Below are 23303 nucleotides of genomic sequence, written 5' to 3'. Positions count from 1 at the left end.
ACATGACAGGAAACAAGGATGAGAAAGCATGGCTGTTTCTAAATAAATCCTGGTTTGAGTCCTGTTTCTTTCCCATTGTTTTAGAGACAGGTAGGTGTAACCAAGTTTGACTTCCCAGCATGAGCAGAGGTTACCAAAGGAGCTTCCCAGATCATTCATTCCTTTTTCCCACGTTGCCTGTTTTTATGCCAAATGGCAAACCCGGAGAGGGCCATACCATCTTTTTGAGAGGTGCAGTTCAGAGATGTTGACCATGGAATTGGTACTCTTGGATTTTCTACCCGACTTCCCTCCCTCGCCAGAGTTGAATCTTTCTTCTGGCAGCATTTTAAAAAGCTCTTGCTGCTTTGCTTCACGTTTCACTAAGCTCCAGGACTCAAAGGCCCTGCCAGTTCACTTGGGTTTGCTGGGGGAATTCAGGGAGTGAAGGGGAATCAATCCTGCAAAACATGTGGATCGTCCTGACTTGGAATTTACTAGACAGCAACGAGCAAGGGCAACCAAACATAAAACCCAAACCCAAACATACGGATTAAATCTTTTACTCAAGAGGACAAATCAAACACAAAGATCAATAAATGAAACAATAAAGTCACGAAATGAAGCCCTGAAACGAATTTGGTTTGGCGCTCCTTTTAGAATGATCTCCCTTCTTCTCCATGTTCCCTCCCAGGCTCCCAATTCCTTTCTGCTTGTGATGAAAAAGAATGTGGAGTTCTCTTCAAAGCGAGTCCTCTCTGCAGCATGGGGACTTTTCCTCCGACTCCACACGCCCACCTCCAACCCCACCAATCTAACCAAATCTACTGGTGCTGACTCATAGCAACCCTAGATAGGATTTCAGAACCTGTGGATCTTTACAGGAATAGGCAGGCTCATCTTTCTCCTGGGGAGTGACTGGTGTGTTTAAAGAGCCAACCATGAGGGACACCTAACTCATAATGTCCCTTAGTGTTCCTTGGCATAGGCATCCTAACTCTCAGGATGCGTAGACAGGAGCCCACGGAGTTCCTCATCCCTGCTACACATGAAGGTCTGCTCCCCTTCTTTTTGTTCCAGAAAAAGAGATGACCTTTTCAAACCCACCCGGGAAAAATAAATTCACTCCTTGCATTTTAAAATGAACATTTATTTCATGTTGCATAATAAAGAATTATATAACGATGGAAAAACCCTCACCGTACAGCTCCATGCTTCACCCTCACCTCTTATCACACCGCACCCACTATTTTCCATCACTTATTAACATCTTATTTCATAAACGTTTTTCCCCAGGCTTTTTTTATACTTACTCAAATATAAATCTATAAGGTAAATGTACACTTTAATTATTTATAGCATATATGTTACTTTCTTAGAGAAATTCTGGGGATGTATTTTGCAAAAAACGAATACCATATAACTATTTTTCCCATTGAACAAGAGTGGACATGTCACATAGTATGAAATATTGTTCTCGTTCTTTAACATATCCGTTGCACGTTTAAAGCTTCCGCTATCTCCTTTTCTGAGTCTCACATTTCTGTGATATATCTATTTTTAAGGCTCCTTCTTGACAGGGTATTCTATATTCTTTCCCTTCACGACCTTCATCTATAAAGAGCCTCCATCTGTGGACTCCACGTCCTCATTTCCCACTCGTTTCTCAGTACCTTACAGTTCGATTTCTTGTCCCCATCTCTCCCCTTGAATTACTCTCAGATTCACAGTCAACAGCAGTCCAATGGACACGTTTCATGCTGCCCTGGCTGCTCAGAACTTTTCTCCTCAGCTTCTGTAGCCCCCTCTTTCCTGCTGTTTCTGTTAGGGGTACTCGTTGCCTCTGAAATTCGTACCCAGTCTTCTTGGATTTTCACTTGGAATTCCCTCAGAAAATGTATGCGCTCCCTATTCAGGTGACTCCTGATGCAAAGTCCCCATTACCCACCACTCCCGATGTACCTCTCCAACCAGCACCAACATTTTCTTTGTGGATCTCTTTTTCAACTGCTTTCCTGGTATAATTTCTGACTTGGCTGTAATATGGTTGCCCAGAATAGGAACCCCTGTCAAGTTAGCTTAAAGACTAAGGGGATCTGTCTGTGCAAAGAAGTTTCCCATAGCACAATTGCAGGAGGTGAAGTGGCCAGGCAGCCACTTTTGCTGGAATCACAAGATCGACTGCTCTCTCCTTCTCCAGACCTCTCTGCGCCCTAGGGTGTCATCCTAGCATCCTCTAAAGGACACTTGCCACTGCAAAGTACACAGCGTTTGGCCCTCTGAGTCAGGGCCAGGCCTTGGCATGTTTAGACCTAGGTCCCAACACCAAGTAACACACTGCTGTTCCATAGCCCAGCATCATCTTGATGACAGAATTGGTAGCCTCTCTTTTCACTACTTGGATAATCTCTTTGGCTCAGCATTGTCCAATTATCTAAGGCCTACATAGGGGGGTAGGGGGATTACAAACATGGCTGCCTAGGCCCACTAAATACTACGTTCGGGGGAAACACACACATGAATAGAAATGCTAATGTTCTTCAACATAAATATGATCATCAAAACACATCCCACTTGCTCTACAACCTCTCACTCCACACCTGCTGAACTCTCACAAGCTGTCTCACTACACCTCCTTCCTCTTCTCTTTATTCCCATCCCCTCTGATAATTAACTCCCCAATAGGGTGTGTTTTGGTTCTATTTCACATGTCTGTATTCACTAAGGGTTTTGGAGCCAGATGCCCTTTCCACAACGGAAGCAAATTTCCCGCCATGAAAAATTTACAGCTCCACACCAGGGGCAATTCCAATCCCCCTGCCTGCGACGCATTGTTGAAGGTCTTCTCTGCGGATGGGCTGGGGATTCTTTCTTGCCTCTTGGGGACGCTTGAGATTCCTTAGCCTGGGTCTCTGGTGGTGAAGATGTTGTGGGCGTGGGTACGGGTGGGTCTGGGAATGGGGACGAAGGGCAGGAATATGAGTATGTAAATGAGGCAGGGAGTTGGATAGGAAGGGATACCTTGGAGGCCGCTGGTTCAGACTTCGTGGCTCCAGATAAACGACCCTTTCCTATATCTGCTGACCTGGACTTACCCTTCCTCTGCCCTCCAGGGGTGAACTTTTTCCGCCACATAGCTCCACCCACCTTGGTATCGGAGACTGTGGTGGTGCCTTTTACCCCCTTCTCCTCTCCTCTTGTGGAGGCAGCAGTAGCCGTGGAAGCAGCAGCGGCCACCACCTCCCCTTCTTCCTGGCTCTGTCCTCTCCACCCCCCAGTAGCAATGGTCCAGGCTGCCCACACAGTTCCCATCACACCCCCTTCCTCCTTGCCTTTATCTGCTATCCCAGTACCACTAAAAGTAGTTAAGGGGGCCCAAATTGTGTCTGCCATTTCCTCCTTGCCTCTTCCTTGTGTCCCGGCCCCACCAGCAGTGGTAAAGGGTGGCCATACAGTATCCATCACCTCCTCAACATCTCCGGCTGTCCCAGCCCGACCAGCAGTGGTAAAGGGTGGCCACACTGTGTCTACCACCTCCTGACCTTTTCCTTCTGCCCCAGACCCACTATCAGGGGCCACGGGGGGCCATACTGTGTCCATCACCTCCTCCCCTTCTCCTTCTGCCCCACTCCCAGTATAATTGGCCACGGGTGGCCATTCTTCCTCTTCCAGTTCCTCCTGCCAGTCGTCTGTCTGAGTACTGGAACTAGCTTGACTTGGCCACATGACCTCTCTCACCTCTTCTTTCTCCTTTTCCTGTCCCACCAACAGTACATCTACCACCTTCCCTTGCTCCTCCCCTTCTCCTTCTGCCAAAACCCCACAGGCAGCAGCCACAGTAGACCACACTCTGTCCATTATAACTCCATCTTCCTTGTTGTCTTCTGTTACAGCCTTGCTGGGAGTGGCCGCGGTTGACGTTGACAATGTGGCGTCAGTGTCTGCCACCTCTGCTTCTCCTTCTGTGCCAGCCTTACTGGCAGTGGCTGGCACCTGGGGCTGCCATAATCCCTAGGGAGAAGAAGGTGAAGTCAAGACACATCCTGCGAGTTAAGAGGGGCCAAGGGCCACCGGTGGGGGGGGGGTGGAGTTAGTTACCAGAAGGGGAGGGGCTTGTTTGAGAGGGAAGGGTGTAAGAGGCAGGACTGGGAGATGCACTTACAGCCAGGATGAGCCTCCATTTCAGCTGGTCCCGCTCTTTCTGCACCTCATTCAGGGAGGTCTCCAGCACCTGCAGCTTGATGGCCGCCTCCTTGCGCTCCAGCTCCTGCTTTGCTGCGAGCTCTTGTGTGTTTTCTGCCAGGGCCTGGGCCGCCGACTTGTGCAGCTGGGCCAAGTCATGGAGCCACTGTACCCGGCGTTCCCGTAAGTGGCTCTGCCTGTGGGCGAATTGAATGCCCAGGGCCAGGCTGCCCCAAGCACAAGCCTCCTTGGCCTCATTGGGCATCTCATTGTCCTCCAGGATGGCCTTGAGTTTGTCTTCTATCCCTTCCCAGGACAGAGACATATTCTCAAGGTAAAATTCCGAGCCTTTCACGTGCGAGTTTATTTTGTCGTTAATAAAGGTCATCACTGCCGTGTGGCGGAACCCACCACAGGGGTCTTCCGGATTCATGGTCCTTAGGGGCTTGGTTTCCTCACCCTGAGGAGAAGAATCAAGTAGTAGTGTTCTTCCCGCGCCTCTTCGTACCCTGCCCCTCACCTCATGCCCGCCCCTTCCCGCCTGGGAATAGCCCCTGACCAGATGTTCCAGGTTTAGGATACCTCCCCTCAGGCCTCATATTTCCAACCAGGGGCTCCAGACGATCACTGTGGGGTGGAGGGAGGGGGGAGGGACTACCACGCCTACCTTTCACACGATCGACAACCGGGAGAACGTCTCTTCCCGCTCAGTGCCGTTGGAAGACCAAGCTTCTGGATGTTTCTCTAGGCAACTGTCCTCGGAGTGTTCCAACGTCTAAAATCTAGAGGGGGTTTTAGAGGGGTTGGCGCGGTTACATGAGACAGGACCTCTTTCCCCAATCAGAATGTAAGGGAGAGGCTGCTGGTCTGAACGCTATATATAGATGCCATGAAGAAATAATAGTAGTGGGAAAAGGTGTGGAACCAAGGAAAATGAAGCGCTTGTAATCAAGTAAAAAAATAGAATCCCCCCTCCTAATGGTTTGCCCCACGCTTGAGGAAACTTCGCCTCCTGCTGGTTGACTGTTCCAGAACACCCTCAGTGGACACTTGCGCCACCTAGCGGAAGAAAATTCTATCCTTTAGACCTCCTGTTCCAGAAGTTCCTGAATTCCAAATACAAGGATCAACAAACTCTTCCAGGTAGTAGATATTTAGGATTTTCTGGGTCCCACCATTTGTCACAAGTACTTGCCGCACAAAAGAAGCCATAGACAATATCTGAAAGAATAAGCGTGATTTTATTTCAAAATTAAGAAAGAACAGGCAGCTGTCGGGATTTATTCTTGTAGCATGCGTTTATATCCTTATTTATATCCTTGCTTGTAAATATTTTATCTAGTTGCTCAATATAGAAACCTAAAAATCATCATCAACCTTCTCCCTAATAATTTGCCAGGGCTTTTTTTTAAGCATTTATATTGTTATTTTATAAACCATTTTATTGGCGCTTCACATATCTTGCAATTCAATAGTTCATTCATATGAAGATCTGTACAACCACACAATCAATCAGAACATTTTCTTCTTCCTTGTACTCATTGTTATTACCTAATTATTTTTCTTTATATGGCAGAAAAATACACAACAAAACATTGTCCAAATTAACTACTCCCAGATGTATAAGTCAGTGCCCGTGATCATACTCTTCTTGTTGTACAACCATTACTGATTTCCTTTCCAACTTATTCCACCACCGTTAACATAACAGCAATTCCCTCTAAGCAAAAACTCTTACTCCTTTACCTGGGGTAACCATTGGTCAACTTCAGTTTCTTTCTTTAGGGTAGTTTTCTTGATATAAAATCCACATATCATATACTTCAATAGTTAAGTCACTTTTCAAAAGAGGGGATCTCAATCAGTTCTAATGATCCTTCACCCCTTGAGAATTCATTGTTTACTTCCCAATTCCCCTCATTCTCTCCACCCCTCCATCCCCGATAGACCATTGCATTAATTATTATCTCTCCGCATCCACTCCTTCTGTGTTTTATAAACTGGGAAACCTAACAGAAGCAATGAAAAGAAAAACAAAAAAAGAAAAATATATAAAGATGAAAATAAAGAGTATAAGAACTAACTGTTATTGAATTATGGCCAGAATTAAGTGGGATCCCTTAATCTATTTGTTTGTCAACAAGTTATGACCAACTCTGGTTTACTTTAGCAGTCATATTATGAGAATAACAAAAGTTAACAAGAATAACAACAGCAGCAACCAAAACACAAAAGCAAGTAAACAAACAATAACACCCCCCCCCCCAAAAAAAAGCCAGAATAAGCGAAAAAGAAAAACATTGTAATTCGATCCCCTGGGGTATAAGGCAATTGATAACATCAATGGCATAGAATTTAAGGTACTGTTGATACAAAGGATTTATGTGAATATAGGCCAACTGCAAGCTGCAATTCATGGGTCGTTGCTTTGTACCGATTGATTTCTTAATTGATTGAACTCTGTTTACATTAAACATTAGAGTTAGTGCTAGGATAAAATTTCCTGTAACATTCTTTACATGGAAAGATCTTTGCCTATCAGATGTTTATCTGTCATACTGATTCAAAAGGGAGCATTGAGATCCTAAATATATGGTTTCACAAGTCATTTTGATACTACCTCAGAAAAGTCTATGACATCCATTCTTGTATAAGGAATACCCATGTCTTTCCTGAATAATTTCCATGGTGGGACAGAGGGACCAGATTTCAGCCTGGTGCACCTAGATGTGAATGCAGCATACAGGCATGAAGCAGCAAACCAACAGAGAAGTCTGCAAGGCCGGCCCCAATTCCAACTACCAGGATGCCTGGTAGGACTTGATCAAGGGTAATGTAGTCGACAGGAATTACCAAAACCAGAATGAAGGCCAAACATGATAATGGGACAAGAGGAAAGTAAAAGGAAATAGAGGAAAGAACTAGGAAGCAAAGGATATTTATAGAGGTCTAAATGGAGGCATGTATAAAGATGGAGATAGATAAAGATATGATATGGAAATAGGAATATGTACATATATTTATTTGTTAAATATTAAGGCAACAGATGTACATTGGGCCTCTACTCAGTGCAAGAACACTTTGTTCTAATACCCTGGCATTCTGTAATGCTCACCTTCCCTGACATGATCATGGAAGACTAAATGGGTGAATAAATAAATGTGGTGAAGAAAGTTGATGGTGCCTGGCTACCAAAAGATATAGTGTCTGGGGTCGTAAAGGCTTGCAGATAAACAAGTGGCCATCTAGCTGAGAAGCAACAAAGTCCACATGGAAGAAGCACACCAGCCTGTGTGATCATGAGGTGCCGATTCGATTAGGTATCAGACATCAAACACCCAGAGCATCATAAAGCATTGATGTGAATGAGGGGGAGGATGAAGTGGAGACCCAAAGCCCATCTATAGACAATTGGACATCCCCTTTCAGAAGGGTCACAAGGAAGAGATGAGCAAGTTAGTATGCAGTATAACACCGGCGAAACATAAAACGTTCCTCTAGTTTTTTAATGTTCCCCCCCTCCACTAACATGACCCCAATTCTACTTTAAAAATCCAACTAGATCAGAGCATGTACACTGGTAAAAATAAGAGCTTGCAACACAGGGAATCCAGGAAAGATAAACCCCTCAGGACCAATAATGACAGTAGCGATACCAGGAGGGGAAGGGGAAGGTGGAGGGAGAAAAGGGGAACCAATAACAATGATCGACATATAACCCCCCCTCAGGGGGATGGACAACAGAAAATTGAGTTAAGGGAGAGACAGTGGTGTGTGTAAGGCATGAAAGAAATTATAAATCATAAAGGGTGCATGAGGGAGGGAGGGAGAGGAGGGGGGGAAATGAGTCAAGGGCTTAAGTAGAAAGAAAATGTTTTGAAAATGATGATGGCAACAAATGTACAAATGTGCTTCACACAATGGATATATATATGGATTGTGATAAGAGGTGTAAGAGCCCCCAATAACATGATTTTGGGGAAAAAATCTCCATGGCTTTAATCTCCTAATTCATTATCTCAATTCATGGTCATTCTACTCATAAATTTAAAAGCATGTGATGGATACCAGTAACATTTTCCTTTGCTTGATATCCAAGGCTATTTAAAATCTCACTCCTGCCTGTCTTTCTAACTTGATTATCTCCATTTTTTTTTCTCCCATATAATTTATGCACTCCAAGGACCAGCCTTGCAAAAATGCACTAATTTGGGATTTTAGGTTATTTTTTTTCTTTCTGAAAAATCAGGGCATTCATTGTTTAGAATATAGGCATTATTCTCTGGTCTATGAAATACACCGCAAAAGACAGCATTTTTTTTTTTGCTCTAAGGGTTTTATGTCAAATAATGACAGAAAAATAATTTAATAACAATTCAGGTATTACATTACTTATAAAGGTAGTTAAACCCCAGAGGTATAAAATCCCTCTGTTTTCTTTTTAAATGTTGTCTTGTGTATTATTTCTACCTTAACTTGTATGTTTTATTTAACAATTTTCAGTGGAAAGTGTTCATGTTCATTTTGTTATATGGTCATTTCTGCAGGAAGAGCATTTGGGCTAGTGTAGAACATGCAGTGATGAGGAAAGCACAGAGAAACTTGAGTTGGAGAAACCCATTACAGGGATGCCAAGGTAGTTTAGGACATGAGCTAAAGCAGTGTAATAGGGACGGAGAGTCATGTGGTAGGTATAATTGCTAGAGATGTCAAGGATGAGGATGAGGGGATGCCTAGGCTAACCCTCAGGTTTCTGATATAGTAGATTAAGTTGACAGTGACGTAGAGGTAAATGAGGAATGAAGAGAAGCTGTTTGCGATGAGTACTCCTCTAGACATACTCATGCTCTGAGTTACCTGCAGAGCATCTCTCTTAGATTGGGTTGTCTAGAGAAACAAATCCAGTGACACTCCTCTATGTACAAGAATGAATTTCATATCATGAAGCAACTTTACATCAAGAAGGCATTCAAGAGAGGGGAGGGGGGGGGGCAGGGCAGAAAAAAAAAAGAAGGCATTCAAGCCCAGTCCAACTCAAATCCGTAGATCTTCAGACTCACAGGTATCACCATTCCAATGGTACAAAAAGGTGAAGCAGGAAGCAGGGAGATCACAGGCTGGTTGGTGTGCCTTCCGTGGATCCTAAGTTTATGGAAGCATGGCAGGGCACCGATACCTCTCAGGGACAGGTGGCCCAACTCTGGCCACTCTTGGAGAAGGTCCCAGTGAGGAGGAAGGTGAAGTGGCAGAGAGCAAGGCAATTCTCAGAGTCCTTCGTTCTCAAACAAAGAGCCGCCCCCCCCCCCTTGGGGGTGTCATGAAGCTACCACTTGATAAGTAGGTTTGGCTCTACCTCTAGCCAGGGATGTCTATTGGACATAATCCCTAACTACTACCACATCCGAGCAGTGGGAAATTGGGTATCCGAGTTTTAAATGTAAGAGAAACATCAGGGCTGGAGATTCAGTATTGAGAAGAGGAAGTTGAACTCATGATGGGAGTAGAGTTCACCCACAGAGAGAATGTAGCAGCAGAAGAATAGGGGGTTTTGGATGAAGAACTACCTTGCCTTTGCTATCTATTTATTTTTTACCACTGTCCACCACTGCCACTGACCTACCACTGTACTCCTTATTCTTTTAAAAATCCTTTTTTTATTCAACAAGTTAGGTTACTTATCAAACTCGATTAGCTTGCCCTGCCCCACATATCCTTTTGATTTCTATTTTCTGGCGTGTGGAGTACTATGTTTCAATTCACCCAAGTGAACACTTGTATACCCTCTAGCTGAAGGTTTCCCAAAGTGGACGGATGGCCCAGGAGGGCTACAAAAGCAGATAGCTACACTTTATTCTACATTATGGAACATATTATAAACATTTTTGTGACCTGTGAGGCTAGGCATGCCAGCCTGAGCAATGTTTCCACCTGGTGCTTGGTCATAAGCAGGAACAGTTTTCTATCAAAATAAGAAAGTATGGAGGCAAGGTTCCATGTGCTTAGGCTGAGAGATGCAAGATGGCAGACAGTGTGGAACTGAAGATGAGAAAGTTGAGAGACGGTGCTTGCGAGTTGGAGATCCACAGCAGGCTAGAGATTCAGGTACAGCCCTGAGACCCGAAGCAGGCCAAAGATCCCAAGCAGAGCTCTTGTCTTCTTTTGGCTGTGGTTACCAAGCTGAATCCATTTCCGAGGGTATCCTCAGTGGATGGCAGCGAGACTGATGATGCGGAGGACAGAATTAGAGAGATCATTCCATTTGGATTTTGCACGAACACAAATTATTTTCTTACTTTGCTCGAAAAAGTGGTTGACTAGAAATCATTTGTAACCTTACTCCTTACCTACTCTTTTCTCAGCCCAACAGGAGGAGAAAACTTTACAAGAATATTACGAAAGGCTCCAGACAGTTTTGATGTGGTTTATTGAAACTGCTCGCTTTTTTGACATGGATGAGGAAAGATGGCTCTACTTTCTAGTATTTGAAAAGTATAATAAAGCTCGAACTATGCTCTTTGCAACTGCAGAGTATATGACAGTCTGTAACAGTGGATCTTTGGGGGTTGAATGACCCTTTCACAGGGGTCGCCCAATTCATACCCATATCAAAATGACAGAAACGAAGTAGCCATGAAAATAATTTTATGGTTGGGGGTCACCACAACATGAGGAACTGTATTAAAGGGTCGCAGCATTAGGAAGGTTGCGAACCACTAGTCTATAATTACTATGTGTACCCAGACAAAACACCGCCACATGTAAGTCATATGCGTATACTGTTTAAGAGGGCAAGCCATTGCAGTGGTATTTCAGAAGCTTTACCTTTTCAATGGAATATAAGCTCATAGATTCTAAATAGTATTTTAAAATATACAATCTCTCCAAAAGAAAATATGCAAATAGTGATAACTTTTAATATAAATAGAATGTCACAAGTTATTAAAATTAAAGTCATCATGGGACTTTTCACAGCACTTTGTCCAGAGATTTGTATCTTCATTCTCATGCAAGTCAATCAATGACAGGTTGGTAATCTTCCATGAGTTCCTGAAATCTCTCTTACAGTTGTTCATCTTGCATGCTTATTTCTATTTGTTTCATCTGGTTTGTCACTTCTTCTGGTTTGAGGCATTTTCTCAACTTAACAAGATCTCTCTGCTTTTTCTGATAGGAACTAATCAGTCTTCTTTTAATATCCCCTTTACTATCCACTCTATAGCTTCTGTATTGTTCAGCATTACTCATGTTAGTTAGCACCAACAGTCAAAGAATTTCATAAACACGTCTAGTATGTTGTTTATTTATTCTGAACTTCTTTTCTGCCCATATTGCCATATCTTTATTGAATCCTTACATTAAATTTCCCCCCAAAAAAACAGGGCATATCTTGACCAAGCTTCCCAAGCACAAAGTCTCTTAATTTCACATAGTTTTTAGATGGATCTTCTGCTGTATTAGCAAGCACTAAAGGAGAGCCAATGTATTATCAATAAACTGTTTCGAGAAGTTGTGTGCCATGCCCTAGACATGTCTCCTGACACCAGAATCCATCTTCTCAAGCAGTGAGCTAGTAATTCCAATTCAGTTGAAATACTTAGGTCAATCTTTCCTCTTACTACATCTTGAATCGTAAGTAAATTATGTTTGCATAAAAACCAAAAGCAAAATGCTGCTCTTGAGTTGATTTAAACTCATAAGACCCCTGTAGGACAGGATAGACCTACCCCTGTGAGTTTCTGAGATTGAACACTTTATGGGAGTAAAGTAACTGCCAGCAGGTTAATAATCCTAAGAAATTATCCTTGTTATGACAAAGATTAAAATGTTTGTGTTAGCGGGAGAGAAGAATAACTAATAATGTATTCCCTGTTCATTCATCAAACATTTTTGTTCAGCTTTCCACTTGATAAATAAAAATACATATGGACTTAAAACCAATTATATTGAAATTGCTATTAGCTATAGAAATCATCCTTATTAGGGGCAATTATTGGTTAAAACCAGTCAACCAATGAACAAAATCCTGAACCCTTCACAAGTCTACGAAGGGGTTCTAGAAAGTTCGTGGAAAAAATATTATCTTTTAGTGTAGTTTTTTCATGAGCCTTTCGAAGGACACACATACTATCCCAGAAGTAGGGATATTTTCTTATAGTTTAAATCAAGCAAAAGGGTTTTTTTTTCACGTGGATGACTTTATTCATATAAAACATACAACACAGAGTAGAACCACCACTTTGGGTTCCCAAGGCTGCAAACCTTTACAGGAGCAAAAGGTCTCACCTTTTACCAAACGATTTACAGTTGGATTTGAGCTACTGACCAGGCCCACTTTTTAACCTACTACACCATTTTGGCTAAGTCATAGATTCATTTTTATTCAATGATCTTATGTTAGAATCTGGCTAAAAGAAAAAAAGTAGACCATTTCATGTAATAACAATACTAAGATAAAATTGAGTGCTTAAAGACACTCTCATGTACAAACATGAAGGAAAAATATTTCTATAATACACTAAGAAAATAGTTAGACCTCTTATCAAAAACTTACACTCAGTCTAGGGTGGAAATCAAGAAACAGAAATAAAATCTACTTACACTGTGACTAGTAAAACATGTGCAATGTCATAGACAACTAATTCTATTAACATTTTTTAAATTAATAAATCTTTTTATTGGGCCTCATACAACTCTTATCACAATCCGTTCATACATCAATTGAGCAAAGCACCCTTATACATTTGTTGCACTCGTCATTCTCAATATTCACCTTCCACTTGGGTTCCTGGAATCAGCTCGGTTTCCCTTTTTTCCCCTCCCCCTCCCTCCCCGCTCCCTCCTTCCCCCTGGTCCCTTGATAGTTTATAAATAATTATTATATCTTATCTTACACTCCCCGGCGTCTCCCCTCACCCACCTCCCTATTGCCCATCTCCCAGAGAGGAGGCTACACATAGATCTCTAAGATCGGTTCTCCCTTTCTACACCACCTTCCATCCTGGTGTCACCACTCCTACCACGGGTGTTGAGGGGTTCGTCTATCCTAGATTCCCTGTGCTTCCAGATCCCTACTGCACCGCTGTACATCCTCTGGTATAACCAGGCCCGCAAGGTAGAATTGGGGTCATAATAATTGGGAGGGGAGGAAGTGTTCAGGAACCAGAGGAAGGTTTTGAGTTTCATTGTTGCTATACTGAACCCTGAGTGACTTGTCTCCTCCCCACTCCCCCTCTGGAAGGGATGCCCAGCTGTCTACAGATGGGCATTGGGTCCCCATCATGCACTTCCCCTCATTCACGGTGATGTGATTCTCACCACCACCCCACCTTTGTTGTTTAAGACCTGGTCTCCTCTGCCCTTCACGATCACCTATGTTGGTGTGCTGCTTCCGTGTGGGCTTTGTTGCTTCTGGACTAGATGGCCGCTTGTTTGCTTTCAAACCTTTAAGTCCCCAGACGCTACATCTCTCAGTAGCCAGGCACCATCAGCCTTCTTCACCACACTTGCTTATGCACACTTTCGTCTTCAGCGATTATGTGAGGAAGGTGATCACACAATGATTGTTTTTATTCCTTGGTGTCTGCTACATGGTCCATTCAACACCTTGTATTCGCTTAGGCTGTGTGCTTCTTCTCTGTGGGCTTTGTTGCTTCTGAGCTAGATGGCCGCTTATTTGCCTTCAAGCCTTTAAGACCCCAGACGCTATATCTTTTTGATAGCCGGGCACCATCAGTTTTCTTCACCATGTTTGCTTACACACATGTCTGTCTTCAGTGATCATGTCGGGAAGGTGGGTATCATGCAATGACCGTTTAGCAGGGCGAGGTGCTATTGTATTGGGGGAGTATGCGTGAGGAGGCCCAATGTCCATCTGCTACCCTACTACTGAACCTATAAATATATTCACATAGGTCTATTGCTCCCTTAATCATAAATATATTTACATATGTACATGTCTGTATTTAGGCTTCTCTGTATGCACTTTGCCTCCTACTCCTTTCCTCTATTTCCTTTCACTTTCCTCCTGTCCCACTACCATGTTTAGCCTTCATTCTGGTTTCAGTAATTCCTCTCAGTTACCTTGCCCTTGGCACTTCCTACCAGTCCTCCCCTCCCTCCTCTGGTTTTGAACCACTCATTGTTCACTTGTCCCTGTGTTGGCCAACACCTCCTCCCTTCCCCTACCTCCCACGCTCTCATGTCCCTCAAGGACCGTTGGTCCCATTATTTTCTTCTCTCATTATTTGTCCAGCCTATCTTGTCTAGGTGGGCCTGCTGATATAGTAATATGTGCATACAAATGCAGATGACTTTGACAGTGTCTAAGTGGCACATATGAACATGGCTTCGACAGCAGCAACACCGACACGCTGATAATCAGAAAAATTTACAGGGTAAAAAAAGAAAAAGAAAAAAAGACCAAAAAAAGATAGCAAATATTTAAAGAAAAATTGCTAGTAGTTCAAAGTCAGTTCGTTGGCCTTTAGGAGTGTTTTCTAGATGTAACTTGTGAGGTGCCATGTCATGGCCCGAAAGTCCATCCTTTATACTCCCTCGAGATCCCTTTGCTCTGCTCCTCCGCTGCTCCATTGCACATCCCCAGTGTTTGCCTCAGTGTGGTGGGGTCAGCTCAGTCGCACATCCCCCACTGTGTCTCAGGTGCTGTCCCGTGTAGGACCATGTGTTGGTGCAGGATGTCGCATCTCGCATTTTTTTTTAAAAAAGTAACCCGTGAAACCTATGTACTTGGAAATGAACATAACAGCGAGGCAGACAGCGATGGTTCAGGAATTGTCATTGGAGTGAGTTGAAAGATTGTGGACATTTTTCATAGAATGATAATATTAATAAATTGATTAGGACTCTGGACCCTCTTGTTGTTTACAAGCATTAATGATACATATTTGTACTTACATGTAATTAGGTATATCTGCACCTTGTTCCAAAAATGTCAAAAATATTTTCCCTGAGATAATTTAGTTATTTGTCTAATAATTCTTGAGAACTGCAATTTCATCAAGGAGCTGGAGAGCCTGTTGCCTTATTTATTTTTTCCCTTGCTTGACTGTGTTGCAATATGGGTTTACAGTTTGGGGTAGCACACTTTTTGTCAAAAATGGTAGCTTGCTTAATTGATAGTTATCTATAGCAGTCAACTCACATTTCGAAATGGTCAGAAAGTGACATCTTCATTTACTGTGCAATATATGGCTCTGGAATTTTCAAGGGAAGTATTTTGAAGTGAAGATAAGTGGCCCCTACTATCAAAACCACTTAAAAGCGTTGCAATTATCTCCTGAGGCATTTTATATAGGGCTGCTTCTTTAAGGTAAGAAAAAGCTTTGTAATTGATGTAATTGTTTTATTTGAAGTAGTCCTGGTGATCCAACATATTTACATGACTTAAATTCTGAAACAAAACTTTACACTTTATAGTATATGCGTATGTTTTGTAACTAGGAGTTAGGGAGGTATGCCTTTTACATGTATGTTTGAAATCCATGTCTTACTTTTGCCTGCAAAGAACAAAGATGGCTCAAAAATTTCCCTTGGAAATATCTCTTTGAAAATCATATAAAGTATAATTTAAACTAATTAATATTGAACTTTTGTATTAGAAAACCAGGTTGACTTACAAATTTTCGAAATTCTGTGCTGTGCCAATTAGCTAACATCATTCTTTGGATGACTGTTCTCCACAGATGATTTTCTGTAAGCTTCCTCACATTGGTATGGATGATAACCAAGAGTTTGTATGGCTGTTAACCCATGTTAACATCAAGTTCTGAGAGTTTCCTAGTAAAATAGCCTGAGGTTCATGGTTGAGAAAATTTGGTTCTAATCCATTAACCATCTCTAAGAGCTCGTCCAAGGTATTTGTCATTTGAAATAAGTAGATCATATTTATCCTGTACATTTTTCTGGGTTTTTGGTAGAATCAAGTAAATAGGTATATACAGTGAAGACTATAAATACCTGTAACTGAAGGAGTTTCAGCAATTTCATTGCCAAGGTTCTTTGTTCACATCGAACCTGAACGTGCTTCTTGTCCTCTTAAAGGTGTGTGTGTGTGTGTGTGTGTGCGTGCGTGCGTGTGTGTGTGTGACAGAGAAGTGAAGAGTGAAAGAGAAAGATCCTATTCTTGCTCACTCGTCAGTCTGCTTCCTCAGCCTTGCATAGCTCTAATTGTACCTAATGAAAGAAAAGTAACATTTTTAGGTCCCAGTTGTAGGAAGCATTTTTAAATAGAACTGGCCTGGGGCATTTTTCAAAATAAAATCTAAATAATGCTAGATTGTTAGCAGGAACTGTGCCAGGGATAGATTACAGAACTAATAGAAATCAACCTGAGTCTCAGAGTGTTAGGCAGCCTTGATCAAAGATCCCCTACGTTAGCCATGATGACAGCAAGACTCATACTTGGCCTTGTCTTTGGATTCCAGAGACCCTGATCATCATCCACCACTTTATGCTAGTGCTTGTGCATGGGCTAACAAGCAAACTGTCATCAGCCATTCACATGTCAGAGGCCAGAGGAGAGAGAATGCATGCAGGGACCTGTACTTGGGGCAGATTTTTTTGGGTAAGGATTGGAGAGTAAGGAAACACTTCTCCTTCAACCCGTCCCCAGCCATTCCCATCGTGAGTCAATGAAAGTTCATACTATCAGCGTGGACTACATAGTACTTTGGGATACTGAGGATTGAACACATAGGGCTATCTAGTATCTTTTGTCCCTAGAAACCTTGCCGCAGTTTCATGCTATAAGATAGAAGATATTAGCTTACTAACTGTTTTACCTTGCCTTTGCCTAGAACCTAGTGCTCTTCGTACTTCAAAGTTCTTTCCTGAATTAGCTACTTTCTCTTGATTCACTTTATTTTTTGTCACAGCCAATTTATTTCTCTGATCCTTTCACACATATATGATCCACTAGTACTAAGCCTCTTGACAAACATCTCTTCCAGACTCTTTACTATCAAGTACCACTCTTACCCCAGCATATCTTAACAAATTACTGGTCAGTATGCTGGCCAGTATATATTTATATATATTGGTGATTGTTCATGATCATGATCAAAACAACTCTTCTTGATACGATTGAACTCTTGAATTGTATAATATGTGTTAAAGAACAAACAAAATCTCAAGCTCCAAATCACTGCCATGGAGTAGATTCTGACTCCTGGTGATCCTGTAGGACAAGGTACAACTGCCCTTCTGGGCTTCTCAGACTGTAACTCTTCAGGGTAACAGAAATTCTCATCTTTCTCCTAGAGCAAAGCTGGATGTTTTGAACTGCTGATCTTGTGGTTAGTGGAACAACTCATAACCACTATGCCACCAGGGAATGATTATTTGTAGTTTATATAAATTATTGATCTATATATAAATTTTATATGTAACATGATTTGTCATTTCCTAACTATACAGGTAACAATAAATGGTAGCAATACTAACAATTCTGACTAAAATTATTGAATACCTACTGTGCCAAGTACTGCTTTAGGTTTTTGTATGTATTATTTAACTCTACCATAGTCTGGAGAGGTGAGATCTTATAACCATCCCAACTAAAAATGGTAAAATATTTTTTCTCATGGTTATGAAATGAAGCGAACTCCTTTCCATCCCAGATGAATCACCAAGAAGAGCTTCTTAATCATTTCTCAAATGAAGAAATTGAGAATCAAAGAGGTTAGAAAACTTGCCCAGAGTTAGTTGAACCCAGGGGGAGTCTGTTCAAAGCTAACACCCTTATACCCAAGGCTAAACATATTTGGACTAGTGAACTTCTTTTAGATTCTTGGGTTCCAACTCTATGGCCTACCACCTCCCTTTAATTCAAAACAAAACAACAAAAAACCCTCGATGCTGTCCTGGAAATTAAAACCTTGTATACTTTAATCCATAATCCAGCACCTCCAGTGGATGGTGTCACCCACTTTGGTGTCACCCACTGATTTAGGGCTTTACTCATTCTACTTACTTTTTTCTTTATTAATACCAATAGGATTGTTAAGAGTCAGAATTGAATTGATGGTAGTGAGTTAATTTGGGGAGGTATGAGAAGGGTAGAGCTCCTCAGCAGCTCTCTGTCCTTGGAATTATAATAAACCAATGGGAAGAGGTTCAACTAGTAAGTCCTTTTAACTTAATGGATAAACAATATTGAGCATATATGGCCAAAGACCCTCACATCATGCATCATTCAGAACACTGGATATCCAGCAGAGATGATCATATTTCTGCTGCATTCTCCCTTTTAAAATCTATGATCATTGACATTTCCTTCATCATAAACTCTGCCCCCATTGTCATTGTCTTTAAATTTTAATCCATTTAGTTCAGTCTTTGCCAATAACTTGATGTATAAAACTTGAATAATCCTTCTCCTAATGGTAGTCCTAGGGAACCTGAAAACTATTCTGGGCCATATGAATGCCAAACCTGTCATTGAGTTGATTCCCATTCTAAGTCACCCTATGGGACAGGGCAGAACTGCCCCTGTGAGTTTGCAAAGCCATAACTCTTTACAGGAGTAGAAAGGCCATCTTTGTTCCTCAGAGTTATTGATGGTTATGAACTGTTGACTTTTGGACTTAGCAACCCAACACATAGCCACCAGGGGTGTGTGAAATCTGACCAGCCATTTACATGAAATTGTAGAATGCTAGGCTTCATACCATCTAGAACTGATGCAGAAGTACAGCAGCGAGGATTTGCCTGCTAGTGTCCAAGTGTTAAACACTTACCATTTAATGCCCATTCATCTTGTCAACTAAGCATTTTCTGAGCACCTACTATCAATTCACAGTACTGGTACCATGGGTATAGAGTAGTTGAAATGAATATTTAAGTCCTCTCCCTCATGTGCTTACATTTAGAAAATAAAAAAATTATGGAAGATTAAAGAGTTTGGGTATGAAATAGATGGAGAGTTGGTTACTTTAGACCCAGAAATAAGAGAAGGTACAACAGAGGAAGTAACACTGACCTTTACTTGAACAGTTTACTTGATCAATAAAAGAGTCTTTACTGTGGGTGGCAGTGGAAGCCCAAAATCCATCTTCAGGGCCCTTCAATGGATTAAGCCTCCAACGAATGCCTTCTGCCTGAAGTCTAGGCATGTGAATAGCCTTGCTTTCAGACAGAAACCATTGAAACTAAATTAAGGCATTTGCAGTTAGGTCAAAATAGAACACCTGATCAATTTATCTCCAGATTTTAGCTCCAGATTTTAATATTTTCTGCTTTCTTTTCAATTGAAGTTTTATGTTTTCATTTTGTCATTGTTGTTGGGCTTTCTATTTATTTTTTCTTATTTTTGGAATTGTTTTGTATCTGAAATCTAAGATAGGTAAATGTATAGATTCAGTAACTGGATTAATACTGACCTAGAGGCATGGCAGGGGATGTTGGGTGGTAATGGGGAAATAACAACAATAATTACAAGACAGAAGAGAATGTTCTGAAAATGATTGTGGTGATGATTTCACCACTCTTCTGAATATGATTGCAGCACTGCGTTGTATGATATGTGAGTTATATGCCGATACAAATAAATACTAACTTTTAATAAAAGAGCTTTAGAAGATCTGGGAGATGTACTGTCTGGGCATATGGAAGTGCTGATGCCAAGGTCCCTGGCTGGAACAAGCTTAGTGTGCTCAATGGGTAAAGAAAATGCCAGTGTTTAAAAGACCACAACAAGTGAAGAGGGGAGTGTTATGAAGAGTTAGATTACATAAGGCTTGTAGGATGGAAAAGGAGTCCTGGTGGAGCTATAGGGTAAGTGTTAGACTGCTAACCTAAAGGTTCCTGATTCAAACCCACTAGCTGATCAATGGGTTAAAGATGAGGCTGTCTGCTTCAGATTCCCTATATAGGGTCATTATGAGTCAGAGTTGATTTTTTTATGATGCAAAGAAACATGAACACTTCTAGCTCTGAATATTAACCATGGGATCAGGAAGAAATCAATTCATTAAGCCAAAATTTATCTTTTTTCCCTTAGAATACACACATATATATATATCTTCATTAATTTCATGACATTTAAGGATATTGTCCAGCATCTGACAGAATTTTGAAAGTTTCTGGCATTTTTCCATCAAGTGGCCATATCTTACACCTTTCAGATTCTGAGAATCTAGATTAAGGAATATAGAAAATTAATATTTCATAATTCCATTGTATAATTAAATTGCATCTTAGTATCAAAATGAGAGTGCTTTGATAGCATCATTCTCAAATGACAATAGCCAAGAGCATGAGCATAATTAGGAGTGCGTGTGAGTAATTATCTTTACTAAAAACTTAAGTATGAGAGGCTTCTTAACTTAGTTTGTAAAATAAATGAACAACAACCATGCATATTCTTGTGTTTCTTATAATTTCTACCATATTTGGAACTTTCAGGGAATTAGTACTAAATAATATAAATAGTAATCATCATTGGGAGCCAAATTAAAATTATTGGTTGGTATGCTAATCCCATCTGTTAGGATTATTAGGGTTAAAATTAGGGTTAGGGTTAGGGAACTTGTCTTTATGACAGCCAATATCTTTTAATGTTTGGAGTAAACATAGTCCTGGAAAGTCTTCTATAAAGTAAGGTTAAATATGCCCACCAAAAATCTTCAGTTGACTTTCTTCCTAGTCTTTCCAGATTATTTCTAGTTTTTTCCTCACACTTTACATTATTTTAGACTAGTTGATATCTTCTGGGTAGGGCATATTAAGATGGAGTAGGGTAGGTTAAAGATAGGACAGAATATGGGAAAATAGGGAGTATAAATGGAGATAAAACTAGAATTTCATTTCATAAATACATTTTGGTAATGAGTTAACTAATTGATGCCCAACTTCTGAAGTGGCCTTATGGTAAAATTCAATGTTGAAATTCTTTCATAATACTAGTGTTGATAGATAAACTGAAGCTAGACTGATTACACTCTGCTAAAACTTGTTCTTTATAGAATACCAGATTTTGTGGGTGAGCTATTTTGGTAAGGACCTTAACAACTTTCTAAATTCTTAGGTATCATATGTGTGCTGAGTTGGAACCCATAAAAAGAAATATTGGCTTAGAAATGAAAAGCAAATATAAAATAATCTCTGGAATTCCTGTTAAGGGACTGGCCACAGGGGCAGAACATAAATGGTTACAGCTCTGGCTATAGAGAGACTTTTTTATAGATTTTCATAACCAGATTTTCAACATAGAGCAATTTTAATCATAGACAAAGAAGCCTCTCCATCTTGGTTACATTTGCTCTATGTAACAATCTCATAGTCAAAGATGTCCACATTTAGCATTTTGTTACATGGCTTCCTATCTGTTGAAGTAGCGAACAGGCTCTGTGTTGTCTTGATATTGTTTGTGATTTCTAGGCAAGTCAATGGTAAAGTCAATACTCTTGAAATATATGGTATACAAAGCTGTAACTTCCAAATAAACCTATTTTTTCTATTTCTTTGTTCTTACAGAAACTCAACATATTGCATGAAGGTGTCAATGTCCTTGACTGTGGCAGAGAATGAATCAGGTCTGTGCTACAATAGCAGGATCCGCTATTTGGAAAAATCCGAAGTTACTAAAAGAAAGGAGATCTCCTGCCCAGACATGGATGACTTTAAAAAGTCTGATCAGGAGCCTGATGTTGTGTGGTACAAGGTAACTCAGCATGCTGCCAAATGCCTTTTCTATTTTTCCTTCAGACAGTAGCTGACTTGGGGTTAGGAAAAGAAAGGATTCTCATTTTTAGGTTTATTTATTTTATTATCTATGCATCTCAGAAAAATCAGAGTTTTGTCTCCTATACACTTCTGAATTTCATGATTTTTTATCAGTAGGTCTCAGAATTAGGTGTCAACTAACCCAACTGTTAAAATTAACAAAATATCCCTCCATTCAAGCTCTTGAGAAAAAGTGGGAAGTAGGGTCATGATTAAGATAGATCATGAAAGACATAATTTGGGAGCATAAGTTTTTAAAGGTCTGTCATCACAAGTAGTAGTATTGGCAAAGAATGACAAAGTTACTGTAGTCAGCATTATGAGAGCCACTGATGAAAATGCAATGGAGATCAAAAGGCAAAGAAAAGGATGTGCTAAGGTTAAATTTAGTTGGAACAAGACCAACAAAAGACTGAACAGAAGAGAATTGAGTAAGGGGCTATTTAGAGTGGTGTGAGCAGAGTTAAGGGCACCAAACCCTGGTGCCTAGTGGTTAGATTTTGGGCTGCTACTGGCAACTCAAGGAGAACCACAAGGATTTCCACTCTGGTATAGACCTACAGGGGCAGTTCTGCTCTGTCCTATAGGGTCACAATAAGTTGGAATCCACTCAAGACAGTTAATGAAAGTGAGACTTAGCAGGGGAGGGTGTAGTGTGTCGAGAACTTGAATAGAGTGAAGATGGGCCATCAGGAGCAGGGTAATGTCAGGAATGATGGACTTAGAGCAACAAATCCCCTGTTAAACTCTGGCAGATAGAAGAATAGTAGTTGGGATAAATATCCTAACTCCTCTTAACTCAGTGGTTTTAAGCCTTACTAATGCTGCAACCCTTTAATACAGTTTCTCATGTTGTGGTAACCCCTCCAACCATAAAATTATTTTCATTGCTGCTTCATAACTGTCATTTTGCAACTGTTATGAATCAGGCGGCCCCTGTGAAAGGTCGTTCAACTCCCAAAGGGGTGGCGACCCACAGGTTGAGAATCGCTGTTTAACTCCATCCTTTCAATTTCCCGTGAGTGTCTCCACCAACCTGTTAGAAGAAGCCAAACAGACAGACACTAAGGGCAAAAGGAGATGAGATGATAGCATCAACAGTGTTCAGCTTCACTGAACTCTAAAACCACACCAAGCTCATTGCCATCCAGTGACTTCCAACTAACAGCAACCCTATAGAATGGTAGAACTGCCCCTTGTACCTTCCTGATATTGTAACTCTTTACTGGAGAGAAAGCCCTGTCTTTCTCCTGTGGAGTGGCTGTTGGCTTCAATTACTGACTGCATAATGCCCAATGCATAACCACTGTACAACTTGGGCTTCCTTTTCTGGAATAGAGGAGGAAAAATGTTTTAAACAAAATTAAAAGTGTGGCAAATGGATCTAGACAAAAAATAGA

At 41.1% G+C, this 23303-nt stretch overlaps 1 protein-coding gene across 1 annotated transcript in view; it reads left to right on the top strand.

Annotated features, from left to right (window-relative positions):
- IL1RAPL2 (interleukin 1 receptor accessory protein like 2) overlaps positions 1-23303 on the top strand; it is a 719072-nt gene that overhangs the window by 21856 nt on the left and 673913 nt on the right. Inside the window, exon 2 of the mRNA XM_075538447.1 lies at positions 21655-21841. Coding sequence (XP_075394562.1) covers positions 21655-21841 — 187 coding nt within the window. The remainder of the gene's footprint in view (positions 1-21654; positions 21842-23303) is intronic.

This window comes from Tenrec ecaudatus, chromosome X, assembly GCF_050624435.1.
Source record: "Tenrec ecaudatus isolate mTenEca1 chromosome X, mTenEca1.hap1, whole genome shotgun sequence".
NCBI lineage: Eukaryota > Metazoa > Chordata > Mammalia > Afrosoricida > Tenrecidae > Tenrec > Tenrec ecaudatus.
The sequence above is the reverse complement of the archived record's forward strand: the minus strand, read 5'-3'. Positions and strand labels throughout refer to the sequence as shown.